Consider the following 15,084-nt stretch of genomic DNA (forward strand, 5'->3'; position numbering starts at 1 on the left):
CCCCAGAACGCCGGGATCACGCCCTGAGCTGAAGGCAGGCGCTTAACCGCTGTGCCACCCAGGCGCCCCCAACAAGCACATTTCTTAAGTGCCAGAACCGTGTGGATATTATGCAGGCCACCAAGGAGGAACACTGGCTACCCTACAGAGTTCACCACTAAGACAAGAAGACAAGAGAAGGCAACATGGGCAAAATCTGAACATCCTGGGGCCAGGAAGAGATGGGTAGGAAGCAGCCTAGGGGCTGGGGCATAATCAAATGCTAAAACCGTGCGTTACAGGCACAAGGAGCTTCGGAGACTGAATTATCAGACCAAACTTCTCTGACAGTGAGGGGAACCTTGAATGACAAGTAAGGGATGAAAGACAGAGATGTGAGAAATGCTGGAAATGGCACTGGATAAAACTCCAGCAAAGAACTCACACCGTAGCCCTTCGCTGGCTGCAGAAAAGAGGGGAGTCAGCCCTACCTAGCTCATCCGTGATGAGGTGCTTCCCTTGAATGGAGTTCCGGCACTGGTTGCCAGGCCTACTGCTGTTCCCCAGGTGAAACTGCACTTTCCATGGAATGGGCTGGTCGTGGTCTTGAACCTGGAGGAGATTCCGATCTCTCACTGCCCTTTCCTCCTACAAAGAGACCGCCAAGGGAAGGTTAAAGTATTGTTTCTTGCATTCCCACCAACTTCTCACAGAAACTACACAACAGGACAGAAACAATATAAGAAAGCCTGCACAACAGGAATTGGCCATATGAGCCAAGTCTGAGCCAAAGCCATAATATAAAACACAAAATAAACCTGTAGGAAAAGTCATAAATTAAGGCTATGCTTCAAAACTGGCATACTTACATTAACGGCCTCTGGATAACATTCCTGTTGTAAATGCATATGAAAGTGTTAATTCCTTGCAAAACTTGGGAGGGAAAAAGTTTTAAACTTTTTTTCTCTGACGGTAAATCATTTAAAATATTTTTTTATAATAAAACAAACACACTGCTGAATAGGATGTAAAATTTGAATATACACCTTTAAAATAGAAGAAGAAACTTCAAAGGAATTTCACAATTGTCATTTCAGACAATACCTGGACTCATCTGTAGCACAAAGTCACTTTCATTTGCTGTTATGAGTACTTCAGTGGTAAACTTAGGGGAATACTGAATTGGGAGGTTGGTTTTAGGGGCAAGAAGAAGCATGTCAACTTGCAAATTTCTCCTATGAAAAGACAGTGATTATGTAACTCTTACACCATATACCTTTCTTTTCATAAGACATTCTTCCAGCTGGCCCTTTACCTACACATGCAAAGGGCCATGGTGCTCTAGAGGCAAGCACTTAACGCCTTTTCGCCTAGCCTCCAAGCTGCAGCTGAGCTTTAAAAGCTGCTTTTCCTATACTATTTAAAGGAACTAAGGGGGAATGTGCCTCAGTACCACAAAACAAGCCAAGCATGAGACAGCTGTCTTCTGAATCCTTCAATCTGCTGTTGGAAAACAAAACAATTATACAAGACTCCCTCCCAAAGGCTTTTCATATACTTTAAACATTCTACCTTTTTAATAGAATTCTGTGGCTTTTACCATTAAGAATGACCTGTCATGTGTCACCAGCAAAAGGGACTAACCTTGAAAGTTTGATGGCAAAGGACATATACCTTAAAGCAATGAAACAGATCTTCAGAGTTACTGAGATTTCTTTAAGAAAGCAAACTGGGAAGAGCTACTAATATTTAAGATAAACATATCCACATATACTTTGGCACAGCAAACACATTTTTGAGCTTTCTCTATAGAAAGTACCAATGTGTAAGGATGCACCAGGATGTTTGCTACAGCACTGTTTATATGGTAGGAAAAAACTAGAAACCCAACAGAAAAATGATTGAACAACACAGGTATAGCTATGGCTATTAGAAAAATTCCAGATGTGAATGATATGTATTTATCTCGAGTAGTTCTTAAACCTGGCTTGCACATTAAATTATGCAGCACTTTAAAACAAATTCTGATTTCTGAGCTCAGCTTAAGACTGAGTAAAAATCTGTACAAGTAAAAAACCTGGGGATCAATATTGTTAAAGCACCTGAATGATTTTAATACACAGACCACTGTGTGTGGACCACTGGATGTCCACAATATATTAAGTGAAAAAAGCAAGTTACAAAAGAATGTGCATATCATATCACACATTATGGTAACAGTTATAATAACATACACATACAGGTTTATAAGAACCAAGATAAAAGTATGGAAAGATATACTACAGACTATTAACATGGAAGGGATAGAGGTGATTACTAACATTTTTTGTCATCTTTGGAATATTTTCATTTTTAATTTAAAATAACAAAAACATGATTATCATTAACAAGAAGACACTGAGGGATCTACGTGAACACTGTACTATCCTTGAAACTTTTCTTCAAATCTGTAATTCTCCCAAAATAAAAATTTTATTTAAAAAAAAGCATGATTACCAACATTAAAGACAAAAATTGCCCACAATCACACTGCTTAAATAAAGCTTTATCAACTTTTATATATTACTTCTCACCTTCGACCCCAGCATTTAGACTACAAATTAGGATGCCTGCATTCAGCTCTTCTTGACACTAATTGGATGGTATACCAGTCAAGTACCCACCATATCTGGATAACAACATTTTCAAGGCTATATAATAATCTATCATGTTGATGTGCCATAATTCAGTAAACACACCCTCCACAGAACATTTGACCTATCCCAAGTTTTTGTTACCATAGATAGCACTGCAATAAAAACAGAAGATTTGTTTATTCTTTTGAATGACTCATGGTAATAATTATCAGAAATAGTCCCTGCTATATAGTGCCAAATAACTTCCCCAAAGTTATATATGCCATTTGTAGTATTACCAGCATTTACATAACAGCGTCGACAATTTCACCACCACTGCACCAGTACCAGAGTGTGTTCTTTAATTTACTAAGTGTAAAACGGCTGCACTTAGTGACTTTAATTTCTATTCTGCCCTTCCCTTTTGTTTCATTTATAGGCAAGAACTGGCACTGGCAGAAACAAGATGTATTCCTTGGTTGGTGCAAGAAGAGGGGCTAAGTGCAGAAGCCTAGGGAATATGGGACAAATCACTTAGGTGCACACTGCTTTACTACCTATAAATTCATACTTCTCTGCTCTGCTGAGACCGTATCAGTTAACTGCATAATCAAGCTACGTGCAAACAAAACTGAGCTTCAAATGCTGCCCTAAATTAATAGCCATAAAGACTAGTAAGCAGCTGGTCAAAGTACACTGGATCTCACAAGGTTAAAAGTACTCCTAATACTACTCTCAGACTATCCTGTTATTCTTCCCAAAAGAAAACAAGAGTTCACAGACAAGTGCATCCCAGAAGGACCTTCTCCACATAACTATGCTCCCGGTCAAAAGGAAGGCAATTCTTCTGGCACTTGAACTTTTTTTCAAGTTTTCAAACATGAATATCCAAGACCCTGCCAAAAGGATTGGGTAATAAGAGTTGTACAATCAGGGTGCCTGGGTAGCGCAGTCGTTGGGCGTCTGCCTTCGGCTCAGGGCGTGATCCCGGCTTTCCGGGATCGAGTCCCACATCGGGCTCCTCAGTTGGGAGCCTGCTTCTTCCTCTCCCACTCCCCTGCTGTGTTCCCTCTCTCGCTGGCTATCTCTCTGTCAAATAAATAAATAAAATCTTAAAAAAAAAAAAAGAGTTGTACAATCAAAAAAGACTGTTCAAGAGATAGTGTAAGACATAGTGGCAAATGTAACAAATTAGCACACAATCGCTTTTCTGAGGGTCCAGTCTCGCCAACACTGTAGAGAAGGGGTACTGAGGGGATTCCTTCCATGGTTTTAAACACTTTCCAAACTGACCTACTCTATTAGGTTGTCTCAATTCTAGACCTTCATGTATATATACACACATGCATACGTGTGTGTGTGTGTGTGTGTGTGTGTTTCCCCCCACAAAGGGATCAAGTCCTTAGAATGCATTAAGAATATACAGACAAAGGCAGTTAGGCTATTCTCCAAGTGCCCCCAGAGCAGTCGATAAAGAAGTGTGCATAGAAATCAGTGCAATCAACCACAACAGATGTCCACACGGGGTACAAAGAAAAGAGTGGGAACAAAAAGGAGCAAAACAAAAAAACATGAGACCTTTCTTCATAAAATATAAGGAGCTACACTTATGCTTTTATTACTAATATGTGTTACTTAGCCTGATTTTAAAAGTATTTCAGTAACTGCCGTATTTTCCAGGGGCTACCATTAGGGACAAATGAGATAAATGTCCCATCATCAGTGAAATTAAGGGTCACTGTTCTCCTCTACCCTGGGCAGTACTTGACAAACTTTCTGAAAAATATACATACCTTGGTGATCAGTAACAACAAAACAAAAACAGATTAGCAACTCTCTTATGATTTGTTACACTTCAGAAGTATCTAACTTGTACATTCAGTCTGCTACAATTTACATACTTAGTTATTTGAAAGCTAAAGATGTTAATATATGTTTAAGGAGTTATGCCAAGAGCCCTGAGATTTTCAACAACTGCTCCACTTGAACATGAGAACACTTATTTATATGAGAGAACCTCTAAGGACCCTCTGACTGCAAGACTGGGATTTCTTCCGTCTCAGCTCAAATGCCCCACAGGGTTAGGCCCACCTTGCTGCTCTGTCACCACATCATGTGTTGGTTCCTTCCTATGGTAAATCATCATCTGAAATAATTTTGGTCACTTGCTATTTCTGCCCCCTTAATTCCCTGGCAGAATATGGGCTCTTAGAGTGTGAGACCTTATCTGCTTTGCCCCCGCCCCTTGTATCTCCACCACCTAGCAGGCACACCTAGCACGCTGCTGGGGTTCACTAAACATTTGTTAAGTAAATGTGCCCAAGTCACTTGGCACCCAATCCTCTCCCCCAATGGCACCCCCTCCATTGTCATTAATTTTTCCTGCACTCCCATCTCTACAATTTAAACTATCCCCCAAAGCATTAATTAACATGAAAACCAAATAAAAGAGGAATTCAAAGCAACAGAGAATAATCAGCTTGTCTCCAGGCAAACAGCAGCTGCATCTGCTCCACAAGGATTTCAGAGTTTCGAAGAAGCAGAGAACGGGACCATACTGAGCTTTACAACTTACCATGGCCTCTTCTCAATTCAATCCCAGCACATACACCCCAGCCCCGTATATTCCATACCATATCCCCGTCTCACAGATGAAGAAACTGAGGGTAGGCGAAATAAAGCAAACAGCTCAGGAGTGGTGGACGACTAGAACTGCAGCAGGGAGCAGGGCAAGAGGACAAATTCAAATGCACAGAGGACACCATCACCCAGAATGGGCCCTGAGCTGTGGGTCCCAAAGGCCCTTTATCTTCCTTATATGGAGAATCTCAATATGTGGGTTTATGAGGATCATATCGGAAATTTTTTTTTAAAATTCTTAAAATACTTACTTTAAATAAATTATCTTTTCAACTAGAAATAAAAATGAACCTATTATATGTTTACAGGATTTGGGTTTTTTGTCTGTGAAAAAGTGTCCTTCAAAACAAAAAAATAAATTTGGTGAGAAAATGCTTTTACATTTCTGCAATCTTTTTAATGTCTGGCTGAATGGAAGACAGCTGGATTCTCCTATCTCTGCAATTAATCTGCTGCAAAATGTGTTGTTTGGGTTGAAGCATGTGAAGAAAATCTACCTTACACAGATGTGTAGTTGGAAATGGAAGGGATAATTTAATGGCTTTTCCAAATAATTATGGATAATCCTCTTTGGTACTACATCAACACTTGACAAGTGTAGTTTCTTAAAAGTTCATTGCAAATGGTGCAGCCACTTTGGAAAAGTCTGGCTGTTCCTCAAAAAGTTAAACACGGAGTTACCCTGTGACCCATCAATCCCACTCTTAGGACCATACCCAAGAGAAATGAAAATATATTTCCACATAAAATTTTGCACACCAATGTTCATAGCAGCATTATTTATAATACCCAGAAAATGAAAACAAGTCAAGCATCCACCAACTGATGAATGGAAAACAAAATGCAGGGGATGGATACAATGGAATATTATCCACACATAAAAATTAAGTACTAGTATATGCTACAACATGGATAAATCTTGAAAACAGGTTTATCCTGGCTTCGAAATGAAAGAAGAAAAAGAGTACATGTTGTAGGATTCCTTTATATGAAATGTCCAAAACAGCAAATCCACAGAGACAGAAAGTTGACAGTGGTTGCCAGGAGCTGATGGGCAGGGATAGAGAGGTTATAGCTGAAGTGTTTCTTAGTGTTTATTAGGCTGTGGGAGGGATCCGACCCAGAGAAATTTGCCAACAGTTTTAGGCGAATCACAATCATCCCTCCCCAATCATGGTCATAGATCACAGGTTTTTTAAAAAGACACACTGTAATTTTAAAATAAATACAGAAGGTTCATGAGAGTATTTAAAAGACGGTTGTAGGGAAGGTCACAGAGTAGACAGCATCTGAGTCAAAACATAAAAAAGTAGTTGGAGAAGAAAGGAAAAGTCATCCCAATCAAAAAGATTCCCGACTCACTTGTTTGTCCGAACCATACTTGAGTGTCCATTAAGTGCCTGGCAGTATTCTAGGGGGTGAGATTCTACGAACACAGACAAGGTTCCTGTTCTCAAGAAAATTACTGTCTAGAAGGGAGAGAGATGGAAGGCAGATAAGTTTATGAACAAGAAATGTTCAGTTAGTGGGGCGCCTGGGTGGCACAGTCATTAAGCGTCTGCCTTCGGCTCAGGGCGTGATCCCCGCATTCTGGGATCGAGCCCCACTTCAGGCTCCTCCGCTGGGAGCCTGCTTCTTCCTCTCCCACTCCCCCTGCTCGTGTTCCCTCTCTCACTGGCTGTCTCTCTCTCTGTCAAATAAAGAAAAAAAAAAAAAAAGAAAGAAATGTTCAGTTAGTGCTTCCTACTACAAAGAAAATAAAACAGGTCTATGGGCAAGGAACCTTAATTAAGACTATGTGACCCAGTGTGGCTGAGGCAGTAACAGCCTGGCCTGAAGGGAGAAAAGGACTCACCATGCAGTGATCCTGGAATGGAGTCTAGAGTTTTATCTGAGTGCAACAGAAACCCAAAGAACATTTATACCTAGGGAAGAACTATGATTTTTTTTTTTCTTCCAGATTATCACCCCTATTACTGCTGGGTAGGGAACACTGTTGGACAAGAAAGGAAGCAGAATCTGGGGTACCTGGCTGGCTCAGTCGGTTGTGTATCGGACTCCTGGTATTGGCTCAGGTCATGATCTCAGGGTCATGGGATAGAACCCCGCGTTGGGCTCCACACTCAGCACAGAGTCTGCTTCAGATTCTCTCTCTCCCTCTGTTTCTCCTCTCTCTCTCTCAAATAAAATAAATCTTAAAAAAAAAAAAAAAGGAAGGAAGGAAGGAAGGAAGCAAAGACCTGCTGGTGGGCTACTGCATCAGTCTAGGCAAGGTAGCTTGACCTAGCGTGACACCAGTGACTATCAGGAGAAAGAAACACAATCAGGATACACTGTGGAAGCAATGTTTTGGATGTGGGGGATGAAAGAAGGAAGTATTTGTGGTTTGACCACCTGGTGAAGAGTAATGCCACTTAGTGAGCCTGGGAAGACTGAAGAGGAAGTGGTGGTGGTGGAGAATCAAGAGTTCTGTTTTGGCCAAGAATGAGAAGCCTATGACACATTCAAAAAGATGTCAAGTAACCAACAGGATAGAAGAAATGGGGGTTTTCTAGATAGGTCTAGGCTAAAGTTACAAATCTGGATATCAAGAGCATATAAGCTGGAATTTAAACAATGGTACCAGAGATCACCTGGGTCAGGTAGGGAAGTATGCAGAGATCTGAGTCACACTCAGAGGTCTGCCAGACAGAGAAGGAAAAACCCATGACCAAAGAAGGTGTCTGTGAGGTTGCGGAAAACCCAAGTCCCAGAAGCACTTAGTTCTTGAATGTCACCAACACATCCCAGTCGATAAAAGAGGCTCACAACACTCAGCCTCTCCATCTGCTTAAGGCAAGAGCTGGGGTAGAGTTCCCTATCTTCCCTTGATGCAGCACCCCCACCGATCCTATTAAACTAGGGTGACCACATAGTTTATTTTATATTCATTAATATGTTTTATTTACGAACGTGGCCCTCGAGAGTGTCAGAACAATCAGACATCAAAGCAATAGCATAAACCGGTATTGTCCCCGATACACTCCGAGGTACGCTCACCCTTTCTAAAAACCCAATCGCTCAAACCGGACTCATAAACTTACAATGCTTTGGTCACATTTCCCACCAAACCACTCTGCCTTTTTTCCCAGAAATTCTCACACAGAAGAAAAACGAAGGGGTTGGGGAGGTGAGAGAAAATTCCATCCAACCAAATCATGCGCAGAAAGAGTACCTCATGGGTCCTGCTGAGTCTCCCAGGTGAACCACTGAGCCCCCAAAGGAAACGCAGGCCAGCTACGCCAGCGCTGGCCTCGCAGCTTGGCTACTTAACACCTCCGTCTCTCTCCGAATCTGTTTCCCCCTCTATAATCTGGGGACACCCATCCCCCAGGACTGCCGGGAGGAAGAAGAAATGCACGCCCCCTCTAAGTCCTGGACCTGGCAGGTAGAAGGCACACAGGTGGCAGTAAGGGTAATAACCACAGTCAGAGGCCTACAGGCTTGGGTTCGAGTTCCACCTGTACCCCTGGCCTAGCAGCGCCTTTTCGCCCCGGCACCAACGAAATGGGCAGGTCCCTTCGCCCGTCCTCGGTCCCGGCGCACCGGTCCCTCGGACACACTGGCAGCGCGGCTGCACAGGCGGCTCCCCCCACCCTGGGGGGAAGCCAGGCGGCCGGGAGAGCAAAGGCGGGAGGGCGGCGGGCAGCCACTGACCTGCTTGAAGGTGCTGCTGAGGAAGTAGACGAGCGAGAGCCCGAAGACCAGGGCGAGCACCCACCTCTTCCGGAGAAGCCGGCGCCACACCAAGGCCGCCAGGTTCACCATGCCGGCTCGGACGCGGAGCGCGGCGGCCGGGGCGCGGAGCGAGGAAAGCCCGGACCCCGGGCTGCATGGCCCCTAGGCGGCCGGCAGCCCCATCCCTCGCGGCGGGGGCCGGCCCCGCGGCCTCCGGCCAAGCCCGGTCCCGGCAGCCACCCCGCGTTGCCCCACGTGACCCCGCTTCACGTCCCGCCTCCGCTCCTCCTGCGTCACCCACCGGGCTCGCTTGGCTCCTCCCCATTGGTCCCTGAGAAGCGGTGGCCTCCTATTGGCTGAATCAGGAAAAGGGGGCGGGCAATCGCGTGCGCACGTCAGGAGTAGCCGCGCCGCGGTCTTAGCGCCCGGCGAAAGCCACCTGAGAGAACCGATGAGAGACCGGAAGCACTCGGAAGTCACGTGCTCCCCGGGCCTCGCGAGTGATTGGCTTGGAAGGACGCGAAGGATGCCGCTGTGATTGCTGAATTGTCTGGGCAGGTAAAAAGAGAACGCGTTTTTCCTCCGGCGACAGTCCGTGTAGTCTCCTGTCCTTGCAGTCCTAGGGCGTTTTGTGCTGAACATTGCTTGCAGGAATGAGAGATGCTCGCGGCTTTGTTACCCAAGCGCACCTGCCGGCTTCCAGTGGATGGAACGCAGGAGATGCTCTCGCGTGCATTTCGGTGCAGACCTGTAACGGCCTGGGGGCGCAACTTAAAACAAAGAACGCATTGAAAAGTCTCAGGGTAATTCTTCACAGGGATGTAGTACAATGAATGGAGCAGAGGGTTAAGAGGCGTTTCATTCAGTCGTTCTGATGCATCCCACGTGCAAAATTTTATTCCAGAATTCAATATTGGAATAATTATGTATGGCCTGCTTCCAAGAGTGAATCTGAAGCCCCTCGAAAGCGAGCATCTGAAAGGAGACTCTTGGGCAGGTGACTTAGGAGGCTGTGTCAAATTTGGGATTTGTATTTTGGGGATGCTGTATTTTATTTTCCCCATGGATTTGCAAGTGATGGGGAACCATTGGGAGGGGGCATTAAGGTGACATTGCATGTTCTTGAAAAATATTTACATAACGAGCTTTCCTTCCTATGTGAAGATGGTGCTATTGACCCGTTTCTTAGCTGATTTTCCAAGAGAGGAGAGGGTTAGCCAGTGAATTGTCTCTAATCAGTGGTCCTAGTAACACCAATGCTGCCCCTTGAAAAAGGTGGTCAGGATTAGGAAATCATTCAACAACCAAGTATGGTGTCCTCAACTAAAAGATACCATCCTTGGTCCTGATACAAAAAAAAATTCAGGCTAGACCTTACTCATGGAAAGTCTACGGCTTTTATTTTTCTAGGGTGAAAGGTCAGGGAGGGAGAAAGGGATATACAAAAAAGTAACTGAGACCCCAAGATAAATATTAAAATATTTATTTGTTGGATGCAACTCTGTGCTAGGCAGTTCTGGATGCTGAGGTACCTGGGTGAGCCAGACATAGGAGCCCTGCTTTTGTGGCATTTACATTCTAATGAGGGACAGATCATAAATAAGCAAACGTGTAAGTAAATAAGTTCTATTAAAGAAGATAAAACAGGACAACGTATGGTGAGTGGGGAGGATGAGAGGAGAAGGCTTCTGGGAGGAGGTGACATTTGACCTGAGGGAGCCAGACAGAAGGAACAGAGAACAGCAAGTACAAAGGCCCTGAGGCAGGGGCAAGCCGGCCTGTTTGAGAAACAAAAAGGCCAGTGTGGCTGGTGGGGAGGGGTTAAAGGAAGAGTAGAGGGAAATGAGATTGGAAACAGGTGACGCTGCATCAGGCAGAACCTGTAGGCCATGAACAGAGTTTGGATTTTATTCTGGTTGCAATGGGAAGCCATTAGAGGGCCTCACACGTATTTTCCGTGTTCCCCAATCAGGACTAGTAGTTTTACAATAGGACAAAATTCGTTAAGATAACATTCTCAGGAGTCCTAAAGAGGGATCAGTGAGAGGCTAACCAGAGGAAGGGAGCAGACAGAACCATACGCTTAGAGCTACCCATGATGCCCTAAGACATTCTCAAGTTCAAGCTATCCCACAGACTGTTCCCTTAAGTGTTCTGTTCCCTCCAGGGTTTGGAGTCTGGTAAGCTCTGGTGACCTGTGTATCCTTCTGGAGGAAGAGAAGGGAGAGGCCTGCTTTCTCTGGACTCTAGCAGTCACAACCCCATCAGAGCCCTGAAGGCCCACCTCAGGCATCATCAACATGGAGTTCTGAAGTCCATGTGGCTCCTCACGGTGAACCAGGTGACATGTCTCCATGAGAATTCACATCCTTATTACCACCGTATAAAATGTGAGGGCTGGAAAGTAGCTTTGGGTTTCGGCCACACCACACCCTCAGCCCCCCAATTTAACAGATGGGGAATCTGAGGCCACAGAGAGGTTGCTGATTTGTCCAAGGTCACACAGCACGTTAAGAGCAGCATCAGTGCCAAAGCCATGTCTCATATGCCCATCCTCCAGCACCTCCTTGCTCCACATTTCACTGCTGCCTCTCATAGGAGGACTTCTTCCTCCGCCTCTGGGTCTCAACATCCTCATCTGCAAAATGGGGCGATAACACATTCCTCCCTGGGATTGAAAGTTGAATTAAGGGTTGGATGACCTAACAGATGCAAGCAGGGTTTGCAGAATGTCAGAGAGCTCTGGGGATGCGAGGTAGGAGTAGTAATACTTGTTTACAGTTGCCTTGGCAATCTGACCGGCAATGGGAATGTTCAGAGACTCTGGCTCATGCCATGTGTTGACTTTCAGGTCTTAAGGAAAATGCAGAGGCGCCATAGCAGTAACACGGATAACGGTCCACCTGAAAGGTAGGTAGGCCCTCCCTGGGTTTCGTTCTGTATGGAGGCTCTGGGCTTCAGGTGGTCTGGGGCAATCCAAATCCTGAGTGAATAATACCTGCCTTTCGGGGTTACCTGTGAGATGAGCAAAGGAGATCCGGTGGGAAACTGCTTTGCCCAGTGATGGCGTATACTTCTCAGTACAGCAGCTTGCTGTTGCTTTTGGGTAATTCCCACAGCCTGTGGGACAGGCGATCCACTCAACTCATTGCATCAGTGATCGTTCCCACAGATGTTAACTTACAGAGGTGAGTGAGTGAGGACATAGAGAGGCTAACGGCACTGAGAGAAGAGTTTTGTCCTTACGTTTCCCAAGAGAGTGGGGCACGCCTTACCAGGAAGGGCCACACAGAGAAGCACCACTGTCAGTCAGGAGGCAGAAAGAAACAAAGGGTAAGCTCAGGCCACAGCTTTTATTAGTAGATGCCAAATAGACAAATAGAAAAATCTCAGAAAACACAGGGCATACACTCATGAGCTGGCATTATTGTAGTGAAGTCCAGGAGAGTACACAGCATGGAGATGCGTTCTCACGTTGTGACACTCCACCTGTGCTGCAGGTAGAGCAGGCAGGTGAGCTGCTCACACCCCATTCTGAGCCCCCTGCAAGCCCAAGGCTGATGACGAGGGCACAATGCATCTACCAGTCAAGACTGAGTTTTGCATCAGCCCTGTCTATTCTACAAGGAAGAGCACTGGCCTTAAGTCAGATGACCCTTAGCCAAAACCTCAGCTTAGCCATTTCCCGCCTGCAGTGCCTTTGGTGAGTGACCCCACCCGTGGACCTCAGTTTCTCCCCCCATAAAATCCAGATAATAAAACTCAGGGCCGTTGATGAATGAGCGAATGCGCATGAAAATGCACAAATACAGCATCTGGTATATAACAAGCATGCCTCTTGGAGCTTCTCTAGCCTCCGAAGACAGAATTGCTATCTGTTCTCGAGTGAACCATGAGGTCTTTGGGGGCAGAGACCGCAGCAGAAAAAAAATGGCTGCTGTGTATGGCGTGCTTACCCTGTGCCACCAGCACATTAGCCTGATGAGGCCAGGGCTATTTTTACCACTCTTTTTACAGTTGAGGAAACTGAGGCTCGGAGAAAGAAAGTAAGTTACTTGAAGTCACACAGCCAGGAAGCAGCAGGCTGAGATTCAGGCCCCAGCCCATCGCCCCCACCCGCCCATTGTCCATATTTTGTGTCACCACATTATGACCGTGTCCTATCTGGGTGGATCCACTTCTCCTCCTGGGCTGCCTCACATTCTAGCCCTGAAATGGTTAAGTTGGAAACACAGCCTCGGTCCTCCAAGGAATATTCTTTCCCATTTAAGCTGAAATCTCAGCTGGATACCGAAGAGGGGCCCAGGGAAGGGAGGACAGCTATAAAAAGCTCCTTGGTGGGTTGAGTCTTCCCTGGTTGTTCTAGAGGCCCCCTGAGCCCAGTAAACTCCATGCTGGTGAGCTCAGGGGGCCAGGAAGGCTTTCCAGGGCCCAATGGCAGAGAGAGGCTGGCCCCTATGTGGGTCAGTGTGGGCACCTGCCAGGACTCCTGCTTTCTGAGCTCAGTTTCTTAAAGTGCAGAAAAAGCTCATGGCCCCTTGAGGTTCATAGCCATGGTGTCTGTTGTTATTGTTGTTAATATTATTTTTATTGTTATCCCAAGCCCAAGGGAATAGGGCCATACATCTCCTGGGTTTGGGGAGCCAGCAGGGATAGGCAGTGGGGTGGGAGAGTGGGTAGCCATCTCCAGGCTTCCTTCCTTGCCCCAGGTTTATGATTCTCAGGTCAAGTTTATGGAGCTAGAGAAGCCAACCCTGAGATTTCTCCAGGCCAGCATTTCTCCTGCTGGGTTTCACAAGTATCCTGTAAGATGGTAATAGATTTCCCACAGAATAAAAGAATCCCATGGTCAAATGAGGTTGGGAAACACTAAGTTTCAGCAAAATTGTTTTTTTCTTTAGTTGCAGGCCTTCTCAGAGCTTTTAGTATGTTCATTCATTCATTCTTTCAAATAGTTTTTTTTGACCATGCTGTGTGTGTCCGGTGCAGTGTGCTGGGCAGGAAAGAGACAGCAAGAACAAACAATCATGATCTTTGACCTCTTGGAGCAGGGCCCACCCTAAAGTGCTGTTCTCGGTGCTGACTGAACATTAGAATCACCTAGAGGGCTCTCACGAACTAGAGGTGTTGAGGCCCACCGCCAAAGATTTTGATTCAGTTGGTTAACACTGGGTCTTAGGCACCTGTATTTTTCAGAAGCTCCCCTGAGTGATTATAATGTGCCACCAGGGTTGAGAGCCAGAGGTAGGCAGTGAAATGACACTTGGGATCAATCCCGTGCAGTGGGGTAGGGTATAGTGAAAACAAGAAGCAAGGACACTGTCACTGGGAGGTAGGAAGGGCACCACCAAGCAAGAGAGATCTTAGCTGCAATCTGATGGATGAGCATAGGAGAACCAGGTGGGATGGGCTGGGGCTGGGACGACATCCCAGTGTCTATGCAAAGGGCCTGCAGTAGGAAGCCCTTGGGTAGTGAGAACAAGGCACATGATGACATTGGAGTTTGGGGCCAGAGTGTCTAGGGCATCTGACAGTTTTGTCTCTCTGATCTTTATCCATAAAATGGGAATGATATTCGTCCCTAGGGATAGTGTTTATCTGAGTCTGCAGGAGGGAGTTTAGAAAGGGAAGCCCTTTTAGTGGGACAGTGAAATAATCAAATATGCATGTTTTAAAAATGCATCCTGGTCTCCCAAGTGGACAGTAGATTATAGAGTCTAGTGTGATGTGCCTGGTGAAAGCTAGCACACATTTACTGAGTACCTACTGTGTGTCCCGGGTTGTGGGGTCCACAGAGGATGACTGGAACTCAGCTCTCACATTCAGTAAGGCCGTGGCAAATTTTAAGTACCATAGGGGTCTGGGAGGTGCCTTGGGGGCAAGAGAGGGGAGGAAGGCTCTTTCCTCCTCCCCCTGTCACCTGCCCACCTAGCAAACTAGCTCCACTTGTCTCCGCTCTGCAGACTGAGTTTCCACATCATGCTCCCATTTGAAAAGCCCAAGAGAGATGACCTTCAGACCTCCAGGGCATGGTGCTCATGGCAAAGTGTACCCCGTTCAGGGCTCTCCATTCCTGTAGGGGTAACTCTAGGCTCTCTGCTTCTCCCACAATGGCTGTCAAAGAGCCACAGAA

At 45.7% G+C, this 15,084-nt stretch overlaps 2 protein-coding genes across 15 annotated transcripts in view; one reads left to right on the forward strand and one right to left on the reverse strand.

Annotated features, from left to right (window-relative positions):
* The window catches only part of SPRING1 (SREBF pathway regulator in golgi 1), a 17,440-nt gene extending 8,208 nt beyond the window's left edge, over positions 1-9,232 (reverse strand). The window contains exons 1-2 of one of the 4 annotated variants that reach the window (XM_034637828.1): positions 8,995-9,231; positions 471-627 (exon numbers count right to left, since the gene is read on the reverse strand). In XM_034637828.1, the coding sequence (XP_034493719.1) occupies positions 471-627; positions 8,995-9,108 (271 nt within the window). In that variant the 5' untranslated portion in view covers positions 9,109-9,231. Of the gene's footprint in view, positions 1-470; positions 628-8,930 lie in introns of all 4 variants that reach the window. The other 3 variants (XM_002920736.4, XM_034637826.1, XM_034637827.1) reach the window with 3 other exon arrangements.
* A 129-nt stretch (positions 9,233-9,361) lies between these two features.
* Positions 9,362-15,084, forward strand: part of RNFT2 (ring finger protein, transmembrane 2) — a 73,634-nt gene continuing 67,911 nt past the window's right edge. For all 11 annotated transcript variants that reach the window (XM_034638511.1, XM_034638510.1, XM_034638512.1 and 8 more), the window contains exons 1-3: positions 9,362-9,509; positions 11,119-11,292; positions 11,803-11,861. In XM_034638511.1, coding sequence (XP_034494402.1) covers positions 11,269-11,292; positions 11,803-11,861 — 83 coding nt within the window. In that variant the 5' untranslated portion in view covers positions 9,362-9,509; positions 11,119-11,268. The remainder of the gene's footprint in view (positions 9,510-11,118; positions 11,293-11,802; positions 11,862-15,084) is intronic.

This window comes from Ailuropoda melanoleuca, chromosome 12 (assembly GCF_002007445.2).
Source record: "Ailuropoda melanoleuca isolate Jingjing chromosome 12, ASM200744v2, whole genome shotgun sequence".
Classification (NCBI taxonomy): Eukaryota; Metazoa; Chordata; class Mammalia; order Carnivora; family Ursidae; genus Ailuropoda; species Ailuropoda melanoleuca.